The sequence below is a fragment of the Arachis duranensis genome, chromosome 4 (assembly GCF_000817695.3).
Source record: "Arachis duranensis cultivar V14167 chromosome 4, aradu.V14167.gnm2.J7QH, whole genome shotgun sequence".
Lineage (NCBI taxonomy): Eukaryota > Viridiplantae > Streptophyta > Magnoliopsida > Fabales > Fabaceae > Arachis > Arachis duranensis.
The window spans coordinates 4,583,679-4,602,228 of NC_029775.3; the positions used below are offsets into that span (position 1 = coordinate 4,583,679).

At 35.7% G+C, this 18,550-nt stretch overlaps 3 protein-coding genes across 5 annotated transcripts; all 3 read left to right on the forward strand.

Annotated features, from left to right (window-relative positions):
- The first annotated feature begins 2,874 nt into the window (after window positions 1-2,874).
- On the forward strand, window positions 2,875-4,475 carry LOC107482612 (ATP synthase gamma chain, chloroplastic). The gene has a single exon (XM_016103134.3). It carries the CDS (start codon window positions 3,030-3,032, stop codon window positions 4,155-4,157), a length of 1,128 nt encoding a protein of 375 aa, XP_015958620.1. The 5' UTR covers window positions 2,875-3,029; the 3' UTR covers window positions 4,158-4,475.
- A 3,204-nt stretch (window positions 4,476-7,679) lies between these two features.
- Window positions 7,680-14,788, forward strand: LOC107482611 (soluble starch synthase 3, chloroplastic/amyloplastic). 2 transcript variants are annotated; one of them, XM_021139889.2, is made up of 17 exons: window positions 7,680-8,011; window positions 8,208-8,259; window positions 8,350-9,495; window positions 9,649-9,857; window positions 10,230-10,500; window positions 10,932-11,107; window positions 11,443-11,550; window positions 11,912-12,021; window positions 12,311-12,416; window positions 12,639-12,809; window positions 12,929-13,057; window positions 13,248-13,430; window positions 13,539-13,670; window positions 13,767-13,878; window positions 13,972-14,095; window positions 14,217-14,406; window positions 14,519-14,788. In XM_021139889.2, the coding sequence occupies exons 1-16, from the start codon at window positions 7,925-7,927 to the stop codon at window positions 14,359-14,361; spliced, it is 3,261 nt and encodes a 1,086-aa protein (XP_020995548.1). In that variant the 5' UTR covers window positions 7,680-7,924; the 3' UTR covers window positions 14,362-14,406; window positions 14,519-14,788. The 2 variants fall into 2 exon arrangements, with proteins under 2 accessions (XP_020995548.1, XP_015958619.1); XM_016103133.3 differs by having other exon boundaries at window positions 14,217-14,788.
- Window positions 14,789-15,202: 414 nt separating this feature from the next.
- On the forward strand, window positions 15,203-18,350 carry LOC107482610 (uncharacterized). 2 transcript variants are annotated; one of them, XM_016103132.3, is made up of 4 exons: window positions 15,203-15,568; window positions 15,718-15,989; window positions 16,143-17,915; window positions 18,029-18,350. In XM_016103132.3, the coding sequence occupies exons 1-4, from the start codon at window positions 15,421-15,423 to the stop codon at window positions 18,104-18,106; spliced, it is 2,271 nt and encodes a 756-aa protein (XP_015958618.1). In that variant the 5' UTR covers window positions 15,203-15,420; the 3' UTR covers window positions 18,107-18,350. The 2 variants fall into 2 exon arrangements, with proteins under 2 accessions (XP_015958618.1, XP_015958617.1); XM_016103131.3 differs by having other exon boundaries at window positions 15,718-17,915.
- The last annotated feature ends 200 nt before the right edge of the window (window positions 18,351-18,550 follow it).

The window sequence follows — 18,550 nt, forward strand, 5'->3', positions numbered from 1 at the left end:
AAATTCTTTAATGATGATGACACACAAACAAATTCAGTTCAAAAGAAGTTCAGACCAGAATGCATCGAAATAAAATCCAAAATGCACCAAAATTAAATCCAAAATACACCAAAATTACTAAATGATAGGCATGGCAAAAATCTCGAGAGGGACGGGTATCTGCGGGGATTTACCCGTTAGGGGACGAATACGGGGATGGTTTTTTACCCATGGAGACGGGAGACGGGGACCCGTGTAATAAACGGGGCAGGGGCAGGGATAGAGGTCCCCCCTTCGTGGGGACCCATTAAATTTTCGTATATATGAAAAGTCTAAAATACCCTTACTATCTATATAACATATATGAAATAACCCTAGCTGTCACTCCCCAAATTGAAACTCTTCAAACTCTTCACCCTCAAACCCTCAACCTCTCCTCTCCTCTGAGTCCTCTCACAAACGCACGCATGGTCACCACCGCCGACCGTTACCTCCCATCCCCTCACCGCCACCTCCCACACCCTCAGTCCCTCATCGCCACCTATTGAGGTCACCCTCACGCTCACCGCAGCAGGGAGTGTGTCTTTGCGTCGGAGCCTCGCCGCGTCTTCTCGGTGCCACCTCCTACCCCTCACCGTTAAAATCCTCCCCTCTCACTATCGAGGTCATTGGTCACCGGCTCACCATAGAAATGCATCATCGCATGCCTAAGTCCTATCTCGTGGAGAACATCGTCATTACTGAGGAGAATGTCATCGTCGCTGCTAACCCAACAGAGGAGAACGTCGTCGCCTCCTGACCCAACCGAGGTAGCAGCGTCGTATCAGAGCCTCTTCGCCATCTTCGCGTTTCATTGTCTTTGCGTCAAGGCCTCCTCGCCATCAGAGCCTGTTTGTCATCCAACAAGATCATCAGCCTCTTCACTATCATCGCGTCAGAGTTTCTTTAAAGTGATTTTGATTATGTTAGCCCTAACTTATATTTCTGATTTTGTTTGCTGTGATTTTTATTATGTTCTTATTGTTGTGGTACTGATTATGTTAATTATTTGCTGTGATTTTGATTTTGTTAATCCTAATTTATATTTCTGATTTTGATTGTTGTGATACTGATTATATTAATTATTTGTTGTGATTTTGATTTTGTTAACCCTAATTTATATTTCTGATTCTGACTGCTATGATTTTGATTATATTTCTCAAGTTTTTTTTCTTTTTTTATTTTTTTTTGAATCCGCAGATACGCAGGTCCTCGGCGGATACAAGGTCCCTGCTACCATCACGGGGATGGGACAGGGACAAGGACAGGTAATTAAGGCAGGGGCAGGGGGCATGTCTTCACCCCACGGGGACCCGTTGCCATCTCTACTAAATGATAACTCAAAACTCATCCTCTTCATTGTTCTTCATTATTATCATCTTCTTCTTCTCCTCTTCCTCATTTTTTTCTCATCTTTCTCCTTTGTTATCATCGTTGTTGCCACTACCATCTACCACACCTCCTCCTCATCCTCCTTCAAATGCACTGAAATTCTTTAATGACGACGACACACAAACAAATTCAATTTAAAACAAGTTAAGACCAGAATGCACTGAAATTAAATCCAGAATGCACCGAAATTCAAATTCAGAATGCACCAAAACTCAAAACTCCTCCTCCTTCTTTTTCTTCATCATTATCATCATCATTTTTTTCTTTTTTTGTTCATCTTCTTCTTGTTTTACCTTCACATTATTCTTCTGGTTTTACTCTCTTAATAAGAATAAAAACAAAAAAATTTAAACAAAAAAGAAGAAGAAGAAATGCATAATAATACAAAATTACTAAGAGAGAGAAAAAACACACGAAGGAAACAACAAGAGCAAAAAAAGAACAATGATGTGAAGGAAACACGTGAAGAAAAAGAAGGAACACGAAAAAGGAAGAGAAAAAGGAAGAAGAGAAAAAAGAAGAAGGAGGAAGAGAAGAACGCGGGAACATTTTACGAAGTTGGAACTTGTATTCACGCTCTCACTAATGAAATTGATTTTTATTGACCTTGGACCAAATTAATTAGATATGTTTATCAAAAAGACTTAAATGTGTAACATGACTCTTATCTTATAATGAGACTTTAGATTTGTATAACTATTTGTTATTTAATATTTGTAATTTGTAAATATTTAGTGCTAAAGGTATATATGTGGCTATTAGAATTCTCCTCTTAGCTGGTTCATCTTCGAGACAATAAGACTCTTAGTTCCCCAAGTCTCGAACCCCTGTAATTTGTCATGTGAAGTTGTCTAGTCACTTTAATTATAGGCATACCATTGCCTCATAACTCATGATAGAATTGGGAAGAGTTTCAAGTGTATCGCAAATATCCGTATTCCAGTTATTTTAATTGTTGATCTGAATTATAAAAGATATATATAATATATATTAATTGAAATCAACGTTTAAAAACAATTGGAACACTGATGTTTTAGTACACTTGAAATTTTTCCATAGAATTGAATTGTATAAATTTCTATTTGTCAGATTTTTTTGTGTTAGAATTAACAACTTCACATGACAAATTAAGAGCAGAAAAAGCCACAGCTCAAAATTGTGGCATGATGCTTTTGGGGTTCAAACCTCAATTATTACCAGGAAGGTGAAAATTAAGAGTTAAAATATGAATGATACAGTAACAAATATTGCAAAGTCGAAATTGGACCCAGCCATAGTGTATCTAATTTGAAGGAAAGAAAAAAAATATTTTGTGTTACCCAGCCACATCAGATTGGACCCACAAGAACCACATGTACACAGCAATCTGCTCTCTCCGCCAACCGTCAAAATCGTTATCCCAAAACCTCATCCACTCCCTCTCATTCCCTCCACTCATTCCCCATTTCATACAACCATGGCAAATTGGGCATCTATGAACACAGAAGGAGCGGATAACATCAATCTCAACGTAAACCAACCAAACCAATACGCCACAACCCTCTTTCTCTCCCTTTCTTTCTGCTGCTGTAATCTACTTACACTACAGAATCCCCAAAAGTACCACTCCATCTGCAATAATGTCTTGCTCCAACCTCACTATGTTGGTATCTTCAAAACCTTCCATTTCTGATGCCTCCAACCTCTCCTTCCGTTCTGTTCTTAATCCTTTTCAGCTCCTTTCACAAAACTCACCCTCATGCAGCCCTTCACGTTCTTCTGTCACCCCAGTACAGTGTGGTCTCAGAGAGCTCAGAACCCGCATTGAATCTGTCAAGAACACACAGAAGATCACAGAGGCAATGAAGCTTGTTGCTGCTGCTAAAGTCAGAAGGGCTCAAGAAGCTGTTGTCAATGGAAGACCTTTCTCGGAAACCCTTGTTGAGGTCCTCTACAACATCAACGAGCAACTCCAAACTGAGGACATTGATGTCCCTCTCACAAAAGTTAGGCCAGTGAAAAAGGTAGCACTGGTTGTGTGCACTGGTGATAGAGGTCTCTGTGGTGGTTTCAACAATAACATCATTAAGAAAGCCGAGAAAAGAATTGCTGAATTGAAGGATCTTGGTCTTGACTACACTATCATTAGCGTTGGCAAGAAGGGTAACTCTTACTTCCTCCGTAGGCCTTACATACCAGTTGATCGGTTTCTAGAAGGAGGAACACTCCCTACTGCGAAAGAGGCTCAGGCAATTGCTGATGATGCCTTCTCATTGTTCATCAGTGAAGAGGTTGACAAAGTAGAACTCTTGTACACAAAGTTTGTGTCATTGGTGAAATCAGATCCTGTGATTCACACCTTGCTTCCACTGTCACCAAAGGGAGAGATTTGTGACATCAATGGAAACTGTGTTGATGCTGCTGATGATGAGTTCTTTAGGCTAACAACAAAGGAAGGAAAACTAACTGTGGAGAGGGATTCTGTGAGGACAAAGACAGAAGACTATTCACCAATCTTGGAGTTTGAGCAAGATCCTGTTCAGATCCTTGATGCTCTCTTGCCGCTTTATCTCAACAGTCAAGTCTTAAGAGCACTTCAAGAATCACTTGCAAGTGAGCTTGCTGCTAGAATGAGTGCAATGAGCAGTGCTACTGATAATGCTGTTGAATTGAAGAAGAACTTATCCATTATCTACAATAGGGAGCGTCAGGCTAAGATCACAGGTGAAATTCTTGAGATTGTTGCTGGTGCCAATGCTCTTCAATAGGTTACTTTTGGCCACATCATCGTCATCATTATCATGATCCATGGTTGGATTTATTTGTAGGTATCCAATATCATAAAAGGGTGTTGTTACTCCTTTTGTTACATTCTAATGTTCTTATTTATGACAATTATGAAACTGCAATTTTTGCACTTCTGAAATGCAAAAAACCTTGTGCACTAAGAGTCTCAACCGGAAACCTTTTGGTTTTTTTCGTCAAGTTTTTTCCCCTCCTTTTCATCTCACAAATTATGTATGTAATAAAACAGATCTATATATCATAAAAGATTCACAGAGTTCTCTGTGTTGATTTATTTGCAACCACCATGGACATGCTGTACTTTTATTTTTTTGGTAAATAAAGTTTAGGTGGATTTGCCACAGTTCAGTCTATTAAAAGTAGGGTATGTCCCTCAGTTCTATGATTGCTTGCAGAGAATAGAAAACTAGAATTCCATGTGATCAAGAGGATCCTTTAAAAATTCAAGGATTTTACATGACAAAAAAGAAAGGTTCTGAATAACACACGACTTCGTCTGATCAGCGTCTTGCTTAAGGTATTAAGAAATTGAGGTTTTCATTGAGAAGATGAAACTTGTTTCTTGTTTTTTCTTTCTTAAATATTATTGGAAGCATAAACATCTTTAACGAGCACGTGTTGCCAAAGCCAACAACATAAACTATGAAACTCTTGAAGTTGAAATCGATTTAGAAGTTTCAAACAAATTATGAATTGCTTCACCATGTATGCTAAACTTAACATCTCATCAGTGAAACTAGAAACAAAACCAGAATCATCAGGGTGAAGCTGGTCAGGTCAAGAAATCCTATTAACTTCTCCATGTTTATTTTACACGCATCATCACTCTTATCAGTAAACAGGACTCTGCGAGGAAGACCACAAACCCTGATTCCATGCAAACTCTAATAAAATCACATTGTACCCATTTCTCTGAAAATTTAAAAAGAAATTATTCCAATAGTCAAGGATGGAATATTCCCATAACCAAATAAGAAAATGTATGTCACATCATTTTTATGTGAAACGAAGAGAAATAAATGTCACAAAATAGCTGGCTATTACCATATATATTGCTGATTTTTTTGTTGTTGTGGCCTGTGGCATCCCTTCAGCTTGATTGGTTCACATCATTTCTTCAAGTTGTCGTGAGAGAAGAAACTGAAAAGTAGAAAAGCCAAAGCAAAACGGGAAATCTGATTTTCACTTTTATTGGTTCACCTTCTTGAATGTTCCTCCGATCATGATGGAAACAGAGAATTTGGCATAAATGATAAATCTTCCTTCAGATAACTTTTCAACTACTCCGATAACTTAATATTGGACTATGCGCTTGGATTTATAAACAAATTTTTACGAGAGTTAATACTGTTATTTAGTTATATTCATTCTTTTATATGATAATTTTAGTAGTAAATATACGATATATTTATATTCACTTATATAACAATATATAATTATAGATATTTATACGGATATCAAAAGTAAAATATGATCAATTTTGAGAGTTAAGTTTTATGGTGATTCCTGAAAATAACATCGTACACTACAATTGTTTTTGAGATTTTAATTATCTTAATTATATTTGTGAGATTGATAAAAATGCACAACGTTAATCCTTGACCTAATATTTTGTTAATGGTATGTCGATGTTAGTGATACGTATCACTTTATGGTATGACCACATGTAATAGTATGATAACGGGTCGATCAGTGACACCTAATATGTTGACATAGACGGTTATGCTAAGTGTCACAATAGTATTTGATCACGTGTCTATTTGTACCATATATCCTAACATTATTCGTTCACGTATTTCACTATACTATCATTATAGATGCACTAAATTGGTTCATGATTTTTTATTAAGTGATTCATTTTAGTCATTAATTTTAAATGTCGTGCATCAAATTAATTTATTCACGAATTTTTTCTATTTTTTTTAAATTCAAAATTTTTAATATTTCAGATGCACTATTTTCAATTTTATTTTTTTACATGTTGTTTAAATACAAATATTTTTATAAACATTTTTAAGATTTTAGCTTTAATTATACAATTCTTTTCTAATTTAACATTGATANAAATCAAGAATCAAAATATGCATTTTTTTTAATTTTTTGTTTCCCATGAAATACACATTTTTGGATTTAAAAAATATTTTTTAATTAATCATATAATTCTTCTATTAAATAACATAATTATTGTTATGAGACATACTATAAATTGATTGATGTACCTGTGTGAGAGTTGATTATCTTATCTAAAATAAATATATAGTTTCTTTTTTTGTTGTATGAAAAATTAGCCTATGTCGTGTATTTATCTGTATTAAATTATTATGTTAAAACTAAAATTTTAAAAATATTTATTAAAAGTACTTGTATTTAAATATGAGAAAAATAGAATTAAATTTTTTGCATTAAGATATTGAAAATTTTAAATAAAAAAATTAATGAAGGAACTAATTTGTATACGATATTTAATTTTAAAGACTAAAATGAGTTACTTAGTGTAAAGTCAGAGACCAATTTAATATATCTACACATAGTGGATGACATTTAAACGAATAATATTAGAACACATAGCACAAACAGATACGTGGCTAAATAATATTGTAAAACGTGACACAACTATCTATATCAGCATTAATATGCCACGCGTCACTGATCGATTTATCATTATATAGTTACAAGACCAAACTATAAAGTGACATGTGTTACTAACTATCTATATTATCAATTTTTTTCACAGATAGATTAAACTCTAGTGTCATTACAAACCCACTTAGTCTCCATTTAATCATTAACAAAAAAATTAACCAAAACACTCACATTCGAAACTAATTATTGGAGGAGAGAAATTATAGTCAATGGAAGGAGGAAAACCATATTTAAGACAATTTTGCGATTACTAGCAAACTAACTACACATGACCCTTTCTTAAGAGAACTCACAATTGTCTACTTTCTTATTTTCAAGAATAACTTCTATCGTTTTTAATTGCGCGTTGATAATAATAAATAGATTAGAAACTAACCGAACAATGTATACTTTTAATAATCTTAGAGATATAATTGCTATAATTAAAATCAGACCATTTTGGTGCACAATATCAGAAATCACTCTAGGACTTAAATCTATGTTTTTGTTTAAAATCAAATTCTAATAACAACTTGATTTTCAGGTTGGCAGAATTTTAATTAATCATAATCATATCCTCATCATCATATTACAATAACAATAACAATATATTCATGAAAAGTGACATGCAAATACGACAGAAGACAACATTTGATTTGATCTGACAATAATCACTCAACATGAATCATTTTGAGCCGTTGGATGATCGATCAAATTGGCGAAACTGTCGTTACTTATTACACGAACTAATGAATGCTCATCGCACTGTACTTACAACAAAGCTTCACAGAATGGAATAGCAGATTCGATCACGCAATACGAATTTATTTATATTATAATTATAAATATGTGTGGCTGTCAGATGACATGCCTAACATACATTGCCACTGTCACATAACTACAAACAAACTCTTACATTTCATTTTCATTTTCTTTTCGTGTTTTTCATTCGTTTACCCTCGGTTTTGATACGAGTTTTTGGTGCACGGATTCAGTGGCGGTTCATTGATCAAACACAAGCATGTGCAGAGTGAAGTTTGATCATATCATAGAATAAGAAACAAAAAAAAAAGACATTTTTGGAAGCAAAGTAGGAAGCTTTACGGATATGTCTTTGCAACTCAGCTGCAAAACCGCATCTTTCAATCTCAACCCATTTCCTTCTCCGATAAGAGCGGCAACAAGCCACCAACAAGTAATTAACCAACATGTTTCTTTTTCATCGTACTTTGTCTTCGCATGTTGTCTCCTCTGTCCTGTTCTTGTTCTGTTCTGTTCTGTTTTGCTCTGTTTTTTTTTTAATTATTATTTATTGAAATTGATTGAATTGCTTTGGATGTGAAAATAATATCATGTTCATATGTATCGAATTTACGGTTTTACCTTTTCAGTGTTCACCAAGCATGGCAGTTAGGGGTTCTTATTGCATCAATTCTAATTCAGGTTATGAGCTACCCTTTTCTTCCTTTATTATTTTATGTTTATTTAAATTAATTTTTCAACTTTATGAATTTGGGATTTACCTTTTGGTAGATTTTTCAAGGAGAGGACAGCATAAGAAGGGATCAAGCTCAAGGGTGAAGGGCCTTGCTTCCAAGGGTTTCATACCAAAATCACCAATTGGAAGAAGCAACAAGAACAGGTATGGGAATGGGGGGAATAATAGTAGAGCCAAGGGGGATTCATTAGCTCCAATAGTTAGTGACAAAGACATCTCAGGAGATGATAATAGGCAAAGACTCAACGGGAGTATTGATGCCGAGGAAGCCGGTGAAGGGGAAGTTGGGATTTTTCAGTCTGGGGAAACTGTAAAAGGAACCAATTCTGATAACCATGATGAAATAAGTGAGGAAACTGTAAATGAGGAAGCTTCTGGGTTGTTGAAGTTAGAGTTGGAAGCAAATTCAGGCAAGCAGGAAATCGAGAGGATCGCCGAAGAAAACCTTTCACAAGGGACCAAGGTATTTGTATATCCTCCTGTAGTTAAGCCTGATGAAGATATAGAAGTGTTTCTTAACAAAAGTGTTTCAACACTAAGTTATGAACAAGACATTTTCATCATGGGTGCATTTAATGATTGGAGGTGGAAATCTTTTACCTTTAGGTTAAGTAAAACACATCTCAAAGGTGATTGGTGGTCTTGCCAAATTCACATTCCAAGAGAAGCCTACAAAGTAGACTTTGTGTTCTTCAATGGCCAGGATGTGTATGACAATAATGACCAAAAGGACTTCTTCATACCTGTTGTTGGTGGAATGGATGAACTAGCTTTCGAAGATTTCTTGCTCGAGGAGAAACGAAAGGAACTAGAAAAGCTTGCCAGGGAGGAAGCCGAAAGGGAAAGACAGGCGGAAGAGCAAAGACGAAGGGAAGCTGAGGAGGCTGCTAAAGAAGCAGACAGGTTGCAGGCAAGGGCAGAAACTGAAAGAAGGCGAGAATTGTTGCCACAATTGATGGAAAATGCTGTGAGGTCCCTTGATAAAGTTTGGTATGTTGAACCTAGTGAATTTAAAGGCAAGGACTTGATTAGGCTATATTATAATAAAAGCTCAGGTCCTCTTACAAATGCTGAGGAAATTTGGATTCACTGTGGGTACAATAAGTGGAAGGATGGATTATCAATTGTAAAAAAGCTTAACAAACCTGTCGTAGAAGGCGATGATTGGTGGTATACTGATGGTATACACTTTTACATATCTTCTCCTTATTGCTGATGTTTATTTATTTCCTTGAAATCAATAATCTTCTACTAGACTTGGGAAAAAGTGTGAACAGATGAAATATGTACTATGATGTGAACAGCTGACTTATCACCTATTTTGTTTTATACAGTCGTTGTACCTGAACAAGCTTTTGTACTGGATTGGGTATTTGCTGATGGTCCACCTCAAAATGCTATTGTGTATGATAACAATAGTAATCAAGACTTCCATGCTATTGTCACAATACCTGATGAAAAATATTGGGTTGAGTTAGAGCAGCTGATATACCAAAAACTCCAGGAGGAAAGGAAGTTAAGAGAAGAAGCTATTCATGCAAAGGTTTGTTCATACCTGAGATGACTTCCAGATGGTAACATTGAGGCACTTTAGATACTTATGAACATAAAGAAAAGCTTATCGGTTGTTTAATTTTTGTTTATCATCTTGCAAATATATGCATATAGAAGAGATAGTTACATTCTTATGTTTTATTCTCAAGGCTGTGGAGAAGCTCATCTTTTGTATTTTGATCTATGTTTTGAAATTCTTCTAACTGTTGAGGGCAAAGCTCTAGGTTGATGCTTATAACTGTTTCCTAAATAGTAAACACTAATTTCTCTCTTAATCTATCTTTTGAAGGGTAAATAAAAGCCAAAAAAGTATTAGGATAGATATCGGCTACCAAATGTTAATTTAGTCCTGCTCTTGCAGGCTGAAAATACAGCAAAAATGAAAGCTGAAACAAAGGAAAGAACTTTGAAAGGATTTTTGCTTTCCCAAAAGCATATTGTCTACACAGAGCCTCTAGATGTTCAAGCAGGAAGCACAGTGACAGTATTTTATAACCCCTCCAACACAAATCTCAATGGAAAACCTGAGGTCTGGTTTAGATGTTCGTTTAATCGTTGGTCTCACCGTAATGGTCCTTTGCCACCTCAAAGAATGCTGCCAGCAGAGAATGGTACTCATGTTAAAGCCACAGGTGAGTCCTCCCTTAGTTTTTTACTTTTGAAAGATGATTGCACCATAGTTTCCCAGAATCCAGAAATTAGCAATATCAAGGATTTCAATGTCTAGCTTTCCTAATTCCACACACGAATAAAGAGAACAAAAAAGAGGAGAGGGGGGTGGAGGGAGAAGAAAAAAGGACATTGTATAGAGTCAGAGATAAATCTAATGATGAGAAATATTGATGAACTTTTGAATGCTTAAAATGTTGTATTAATAATTGTCATTACCTGCTGTCTACTAAGCTGTAGACTAACCATTGATCTGAAGGCTAAAAAATGTAATGATGACATCTGTGTCAAGTTTATGAACTGCATCACCCATGCAAATATTATTTGTCTACAACTTGATAAATTATCTGTTTGTCAATTCCTGAAGAAGTACAATGATTTTGTGTATCTGCAGTCAAGGTTCCACTGGATGCATACATGATGGATTTTGTATTCTCCGAGAGTAAAGATGGTGGAGTCTTTGATAACAAATTTGGACTGGATTATCACATACCTGTTTTTGGAGGTATTGTAAAGGAATCACCTTTGCATATCATCCATATTGCCGTTGAGATGGCCCCAATTGCAAAGGCAAGCTTTCCTTTTAATCCCAAGGCTTGTAGTAATTGGGAATTTACAGTTGTGACAGACAGTTAAATATGGTCGTCTCTTTGTAGATCAACACAGAAGTTGCAATGTTTTATCTTTCAAGTCCTTTGCATGAAATAGTGGAATTTGGGATGTCTGAAAATATAGAATTTTCCATTTGGATGAGGAAAAAGAAAACGGACCTTTTGTAATGTCCGAACTTCTTAATGTTCAAGGAAATCTGAATTCAACACTCTAGAAGTGGGATGCTAGAAATATTTCTTTTCCATAATTGCTCTTTGTTCATAAAAAAGGTTGATGGTATATACATTTGGCAGGTTGGAGGCCTTGGTGATGTTGTTACTGGTCTATCCCGGGCCGTCCAGGATTTAAGTCACAATGTGGACATCATTCTTCCAAAGTATGACTGTTTGAACCTTAGCAATGTAAGCTTTTATTTCTCCCAAGTTGCTGTCTTACTTTTATTACATCTTAAACTATGTACTGTGTTACTTGTATTCCATTATGGGCTGTCCCTGTAGAATAGAGTATGATATTGCAATCATTGTTGAAAATTGTATACCCTGAATTTCAATATGAAATAAATCCCAGTATTGTATAGACATGAACGTCTAGTTGAGCACATTTCTCATTATCTAGCTCTAAAGCATCTGCATGGATTGCTCTCCTAAAATGTAAAGGCGATTATTGTTGAGCACATTCCTTAACATCTTGTTGAAAATGCATATATTTCGTTCATGTTTGTGAGTGTTATTGTTTTATGTTAATATATGGCTTCTGATGCAGGTAAAGGACTTCAATTTTCACAAAAGCTATTTCTGGGGTGGAACTGAAATAAAAGTATGGCATGGAAAGGTTGAAGGCCTCTCTGTCTACTTTTTGGAGCCTCAAAATGGGTAAACGCTTTGGTTTTCCATCCTTTTTTCGTACAAGTACATCGGAAATCATAACTCATTAGAGGGTCACGGTTGTTGTAATATCCTTATTGAAGTGAACATTATCATAATAAAATTGCTTCATATTAGTCTTGAAACTCTTGGATTCTTTAGGACACCATATGCTTGTAGTGTGTTTCTCTGACATATTCTTTTTGTACATACCTTATGAACATTGTGATTGAGATGAGTAGACCAACCTCCTCTATAAATAGAACTATGCTTGATAAATCTCTATTCTTTCCTGCAGATTTTTCTGGGTTGGATGTGTATATGGTCGTAATAACAATGCAGAGAGATTTGGTTTCTTTTGTCATGCTGCTCTTGAATTTCTACTCCAAAGTGGATTCCATCCTGTAAGACATCATTTGACTAGTGATTGAATGGTTACTTCCATTACAGTTTTGATAGATATGTTAAACTTATTACATTCAAACATTTCCTTGAAATGTTCATTTGCATAATTTGTTTATATAACCTTGTATGCAGCATACAAAAGTTTTGTTAAAGAAATAAGAAATCTCTTAAATAATTTCCATCTTCAAGGATGTATTCTAATGGTTCCTAACAATGAATAGGATATAATTCACTGCCATGATTGGTCCAGTGCTCCAGTTGCATGGTTATTTAAAGAAAACTATGCACATTATGGTCTTAGTAAAGCACAAGTTGTCTTCACAATTCATAACCTTGAATTCGGAGCTCACTTCATCGCGAAAGCTATGAAATACTCGGACAAAGCTACAACTGTAAGTGCAATTATATTCTTAGCTTCTGCACTCTGGTTGTGTTTTTTTATTCTTTATCTTATTCTCATTTTCTATCATTGGATAAGTATTTCAGATTTTCACTCATACATGTTTTGCAGGTTTCCCCCACTTATTCAAGGGAGATTGCTGGACATCCTGCAGTTGCCCCTAATCTTCACAAGTTCCATGGCATAATAAATGGAATTGATCCAGATATATGGGACCCTTATAATGACAATTTTATTCCTGTAAGTAGACCTATACATGAAGTTAACATTTATTGATAACCTATGTCTATAGCAGCTCAAATAAGAACTATGTCTTCTTATCCATGCCCCCAAAATATTGTAACTGCTCAGATGCTTGCATCATCTTTTTCTGCAACTTTGAATGAATATTTGAAACCTGTCATTGATATGAGAAAATATATTGTTTCAGGTACCATACACATCTGAAAATGTTGTTGAAGGGAAAAGAGCTGCCAAGCAAGCTCTCCAGGAAAGGCTTGGTTTGAAACAAGCTGATCTTCCTTTAGTTGGAATCATTACTCGATTGACTCATCAGAAAGGAATCCATCTCATCAAACATGCCATATGGCGCACACTAGAATGCGGTGGACAGGTTTGTCCTCTGTTCATATTTTATTACACTTCAGTGTGCACCAGCAATGATGAAGCTCCCTACATAATATCTTATTGTTCCTTTTATATTTTGAACACTTTGGAATAGGTTGTATTACTGGGTTCGGCTCCGGACCATCGCATCCAAAATGATTTTCAGAATTTGGCCAATCAATTACATTCTTCTCATAGTGATCATGCCAGACTTTGCCTTTCATACGATGAGCCTCTTTCGCACTTGGTAGAACTCAAAAAACTTCAATATCTTGTTCTGTAATATATGTGCAAGGTATTGCATAATGGAGCACTACTTACTGTGCTGAATTTTGTGTTCTAGATATATGCTGGTGCTGATTTCATTCTAGTTCCTTCAATCTTTGAGCCATGTGGACTCACTCAACTCACTGCAATGAGATACGGTTCAATACCTGTTGTTCGAAAAACTGGAGGTTTTGTAACTGCTTCAATTCTTCAAGTCTGTCATTATAATTTATATGGTCTATTGAATTCACTTGACAATTCATCTTGACATAATTATGTAGGACTTTATGATACAGTATTTGATGTTGATCATGATAAGGATAGAGCACAAACGCAAGGTCTCGAGCCAAATGGATTTAGTTTTGATGGAGCTGATGCTGGGGGTGTTGATTATGCACTAAATAGGTGAGTTATGTTGTACTTATATCATCTTGCATGGTTATTGTTGTATGTTTATGTAGTTTTAACTTTTAAATGCTTATTCTCATTACAAAAACATTGATTGCCTTTCATGGAAACATTTCAGGGCAATATCAGCTTGGTATGATGGGCGTGATTTGTTCAACAGTTTATGCAAAAGGGTGATGGAGCAAGACTGGTCTTGGAACCGGCCTGCCCTTGATTATTTGGAGCTTTACCATGCAGCACGCAAGGCTGCATCTAACAGCTAAATTCATGTGAAGTTGATAATTGAGAGTCGTTAAATGATTTGACAGGTTTGACTAAATTATCATCTAACAGCTATCGACTATCAACTTCACATAAAGCTAAAGATACCTGAATTTCTACCTTCAAAGTAATATTGAGATTCTTCTCTCTTTTGTACAGGTTTTGGTCTAAAAGTAACTAGTAGTTACATATAGTGAATCCTAGTCAAAGATTGCTACTGCAAGGTGGCATCACTTTGTGTAGAAGAGCCTCAGATGGTTAATGATTTTAGTGGCATGCAATAAAATAGGTTAAGTTTTGCACTAGGCTTTTGTTTTCTTTCAAATATTTAAATACATTATTCAAATAAATATTATTCAAAGATATATTATTTAATAATGTGTTGCTATTGTATTAATTAATCAAAATATTTAATAACTTTTTCCAAAACTGTGCATGGTTAATGTATTTGAATTAATTTTATAATATTACAAAGAATAAGTCAAAAGTAGTATAAATGTTCATTTGTTGAATATTAACATAGAAAATTAAAGTAATCAATTAGTCAAACAACAAAATATATTAAAAATTGATTTTTATACATTAAAATGTGATACTATTTTAATTATTTGCCAATAAAATTATAAAATAGCATTATATCCAAATAAAATAGTTATCCATTGTCATAATTAAGCACTATGAATTTTCATTTTTCTCATTTATTTAAAATTAAATTTTGATCCATGCCAGTAAAAATTTTATATTGATCACGTGATTGAGTATTAAAAAAAATTATAATTCGACGATTATATAAAATTTTTTATACTCAATGTATTAAAATTAAACGTTTTTTTATTAAAAAATTAAAACAAAATAAATACAGTGGCAAAACGGATAACTCCTGTTTTTTCAAATAAACAGTCCATAGTTTGGCAACGGTCAGAATCCCGCCACTTAAATAGTTGAATTCTCACTCTCACTCTTCCCCAAGGCTTCATTAACATTAAATTCATTATCTAAAAACCGCAATCAAAATTTGTTAAATCCCTGATTTCAGTTCTTCGCGGAACAAAAAATTGGCTATGAATTCATCAAAGTCGTCGTCTTTGGGCAGATCACACCCTAGAGCCTCAGAACTCAGTGACCCCATGAGACGGAGTTTCGCTACTAATCCATTTGCTAAACCCTCCTTAATTCCTGACCCTAACCCTAGAGAAGCAACTCCTTCAGGTTTCACCTTTTTTCCTTCTCTCTTTCCATTTCAGCTTCATCATATTAGTTATGAATGTTAATTCGTGAGAAAATTAACAGTTTTGTTTTATTTCCTATATTATTGAAATTAGTTAGGATTTTTAATGGGTGTGGGGGCGTTTTTGCAGGTTTTCCGAGAAGAAACTCTTTTGGGGGAAGAGAAGGCGCAGCAGCGTCTTTCCACCGTGACCTAGATGACAAAGAAAATGAGAAAGACTCGATTTTGAAGCCGTGGAAGGTACGATCGCCAGCTGCTTCTTCGAAGTGCGGGAAGAATTTCATGTCTCCAACGGTCTCTGCTTCTTCGAAGGTCGGTCCGAGGAAGAAGGTTCTTGGTGATAGGAATGAGCCTGCTCGAGTTTTTGCTCCCGTCGCAGCCACCAAAATCCCCACCACGAAGGTAACTTTTGCCGAATCAGTGCATTATAATAGCATTCTAAAATCAAAGGATGGTGTAAGAGAGAAAAACTTTGAAGTGAATGTTGCTTCTACCTTGAGTAATGAGTTGTGTGGTGAGGTAGCTTACAGTTTGAATGTTCCTTGCAATGTGAAGGATGAGGCTGGATATTCATTTCAAACTGTTGTTGATGAGCCTGATTGTGTTAACCTTGACCCAAGTTTTAAGCTCAGTCCCATTCCTACTCCTCCTCTTCCGGTTTCCACTGGTGCCATAATCTCAGCCCCTCATGATGCAGATCCTTTGATGCCTCCTTATGATCCTAAAACGAACTATCTCACCCCCAGACCACAATTCTTGCATTACAAACCAAAACAACGATCTGATCTTGATGATGGCTTTGTGTATGAAGACTTCTCTGACTCGGAAGTTACTGAAGATTCTAACTTGGAGGATGACTCACAGAAGGAATCAGAGGATGTTTCTTTGGAGGAAAGAGTTGAAGAATGTCCTGCCAAGTCTATAATGATGGAGGAAACGGTGGAAGCAAAAGAGATGCCTAAACCACGCTTTTATATAAGGTGGAAGGCTGTTATTGCTCTTCTTTTACTCCTCTCCGTTGCTTTTGTATCAATGTCGGTCCCAAGTTCTCAATTGGGGGATGGCACTGTGTTTCAAGACATATATGGGGTATATGAGTCGTCTGAATTCTCAGAGTTTGTGAGGAATCATTTTGATCGTTTCTCAGAATTTGCAAAGGCAAATTTCGATGGCTTATATCAAAATTTGCATACCTGGTTTACTGAGTCACTGTCATCAATTTCTAAGTTCATTTCCAATGTCGAAAGTGTTCACAGTTTGGGCCACTTGAAATACTGTAACTTAACTGTTATGCATGAATATAATGCAGTTGATCAGGGACTTATATTTGGGCAGAGTAAAATAGACATTGGTGAGGCTTCAGAAGTGTACCCCCTTGTACTGAATGTTGAAGACAGTGGAGTAGCCTCAGTGATCGATATAGACGAGGATATTGAGGATGTTTGGGCAGAGCATTATAATTCCATATCTGAAGAACAAGATCAGCAAGATCTTGAAATAACTGCAGATGTTGAAAAAGCATTAGATGATGCTCTGGACTGTGAAGAATTATCTACAGGGCAACCAGCCAATGTGGTAGAACCAGATCAAGATTGGCAACTTGATCAAGTGATCCAACCTGAATTGTATCACTTGGAAGCTGATATAAAACTTAAAGTCCAGTCAAATGTAGATTCACAGGCTGCTGATGTTCCCAATATGGAAGTGTTCAATAATGGGGATTTAGATGCAAAGCAAGCTTTGGATTCAGAGATTGCTGAAATTCTTACAGGAGCCTATGGAGATAATCACAATAAGTTGACTGAAGCGAAGGAAGAATCTATTAGCATGGATGCTACAAGCGAAGGTGACGAGCAGAGACTCGGAACAATCAACCTCCAACCAAACATGGTGCTGTATTTGCTGCTCCTTGGAGGTGCAATTTTACTTACAGGTGCTGCTTTCAACTGGTTAAGTAAAGGCAAAAGCAGAAGCACAAGGGTTACTACCAGCTTTGCGGATCAACCTCTATTTGCTAAGTCATTCCATGCCAAGAACTCCTTGGTGACTCCCAAACAAGAGCAGAATTACCTAGAAAGGCCATCTCTTAGGAATGAGCCGATCCAAATAGACATGAATGGAGAATCATGCCTTTCAGAAATGAGCAGCATTCATAAGAGCTCACCTTATTTGCAAAGGTTAGTGAAAGAGTCTAATGAGGTTGACAGTGTAGAGAAGAAGTCAGTGGCCAAGAAGAGTAGAGACTCTCTTGCCTCTTCATCCAACTATTCCACAAGTTCACCATCCTATGGAAGCTTAACTGTGTACGAGAAAATTCAAATAAAGAATGTGAGTATTTGTTTCCTGCCGATATATGTAGTGAGCAAACTTATTCATCTTTTTCTATTGAGAAATACTTTTGAATTGTTTCTTATGTGTTTTGTTATGTTGCTTTTCTTCAGGGGCATGGGAGTGGGGAGAAAGTTACTCCTGTTAGGCGTTCAAGTAGGCTTAGAAGCCAAGCCACTTCTCCATTATGATATAACCCAAATTGCATATTTGCCTAAAATGTGTATTGTTAATGAAACATTAGCATTGATCTAACTAGGATAATGTCCTTCATCTTGGATCTTGACTTCTGTAGCTAAAGCAATTTAGTGTTGTAATTGAAGTAACACTTAGTGTTGAAGGAATGGCTTGTTATTTTCAACTTTGTGTTATAGAAAGTTATAATGGTAATGATGAATTGATTCTCATAATCTCATGCAGTATGATGAAACCTCTTACCCCTGATTTTTCTTAAAAAAAAACAATTTATATGTATGTCCTTCTCATTATCATTGTTTGACTGAAATACTTTCAAGTGCTTCAAGAATTTCCCTCTGCTGTGCAACATTATATTATTTCTTGCAATGATGCATAATCCTTGATCTTATTTATTGAATTTAATATCCAAAAACTACTTGAGTGGTTTAAACAGAGGA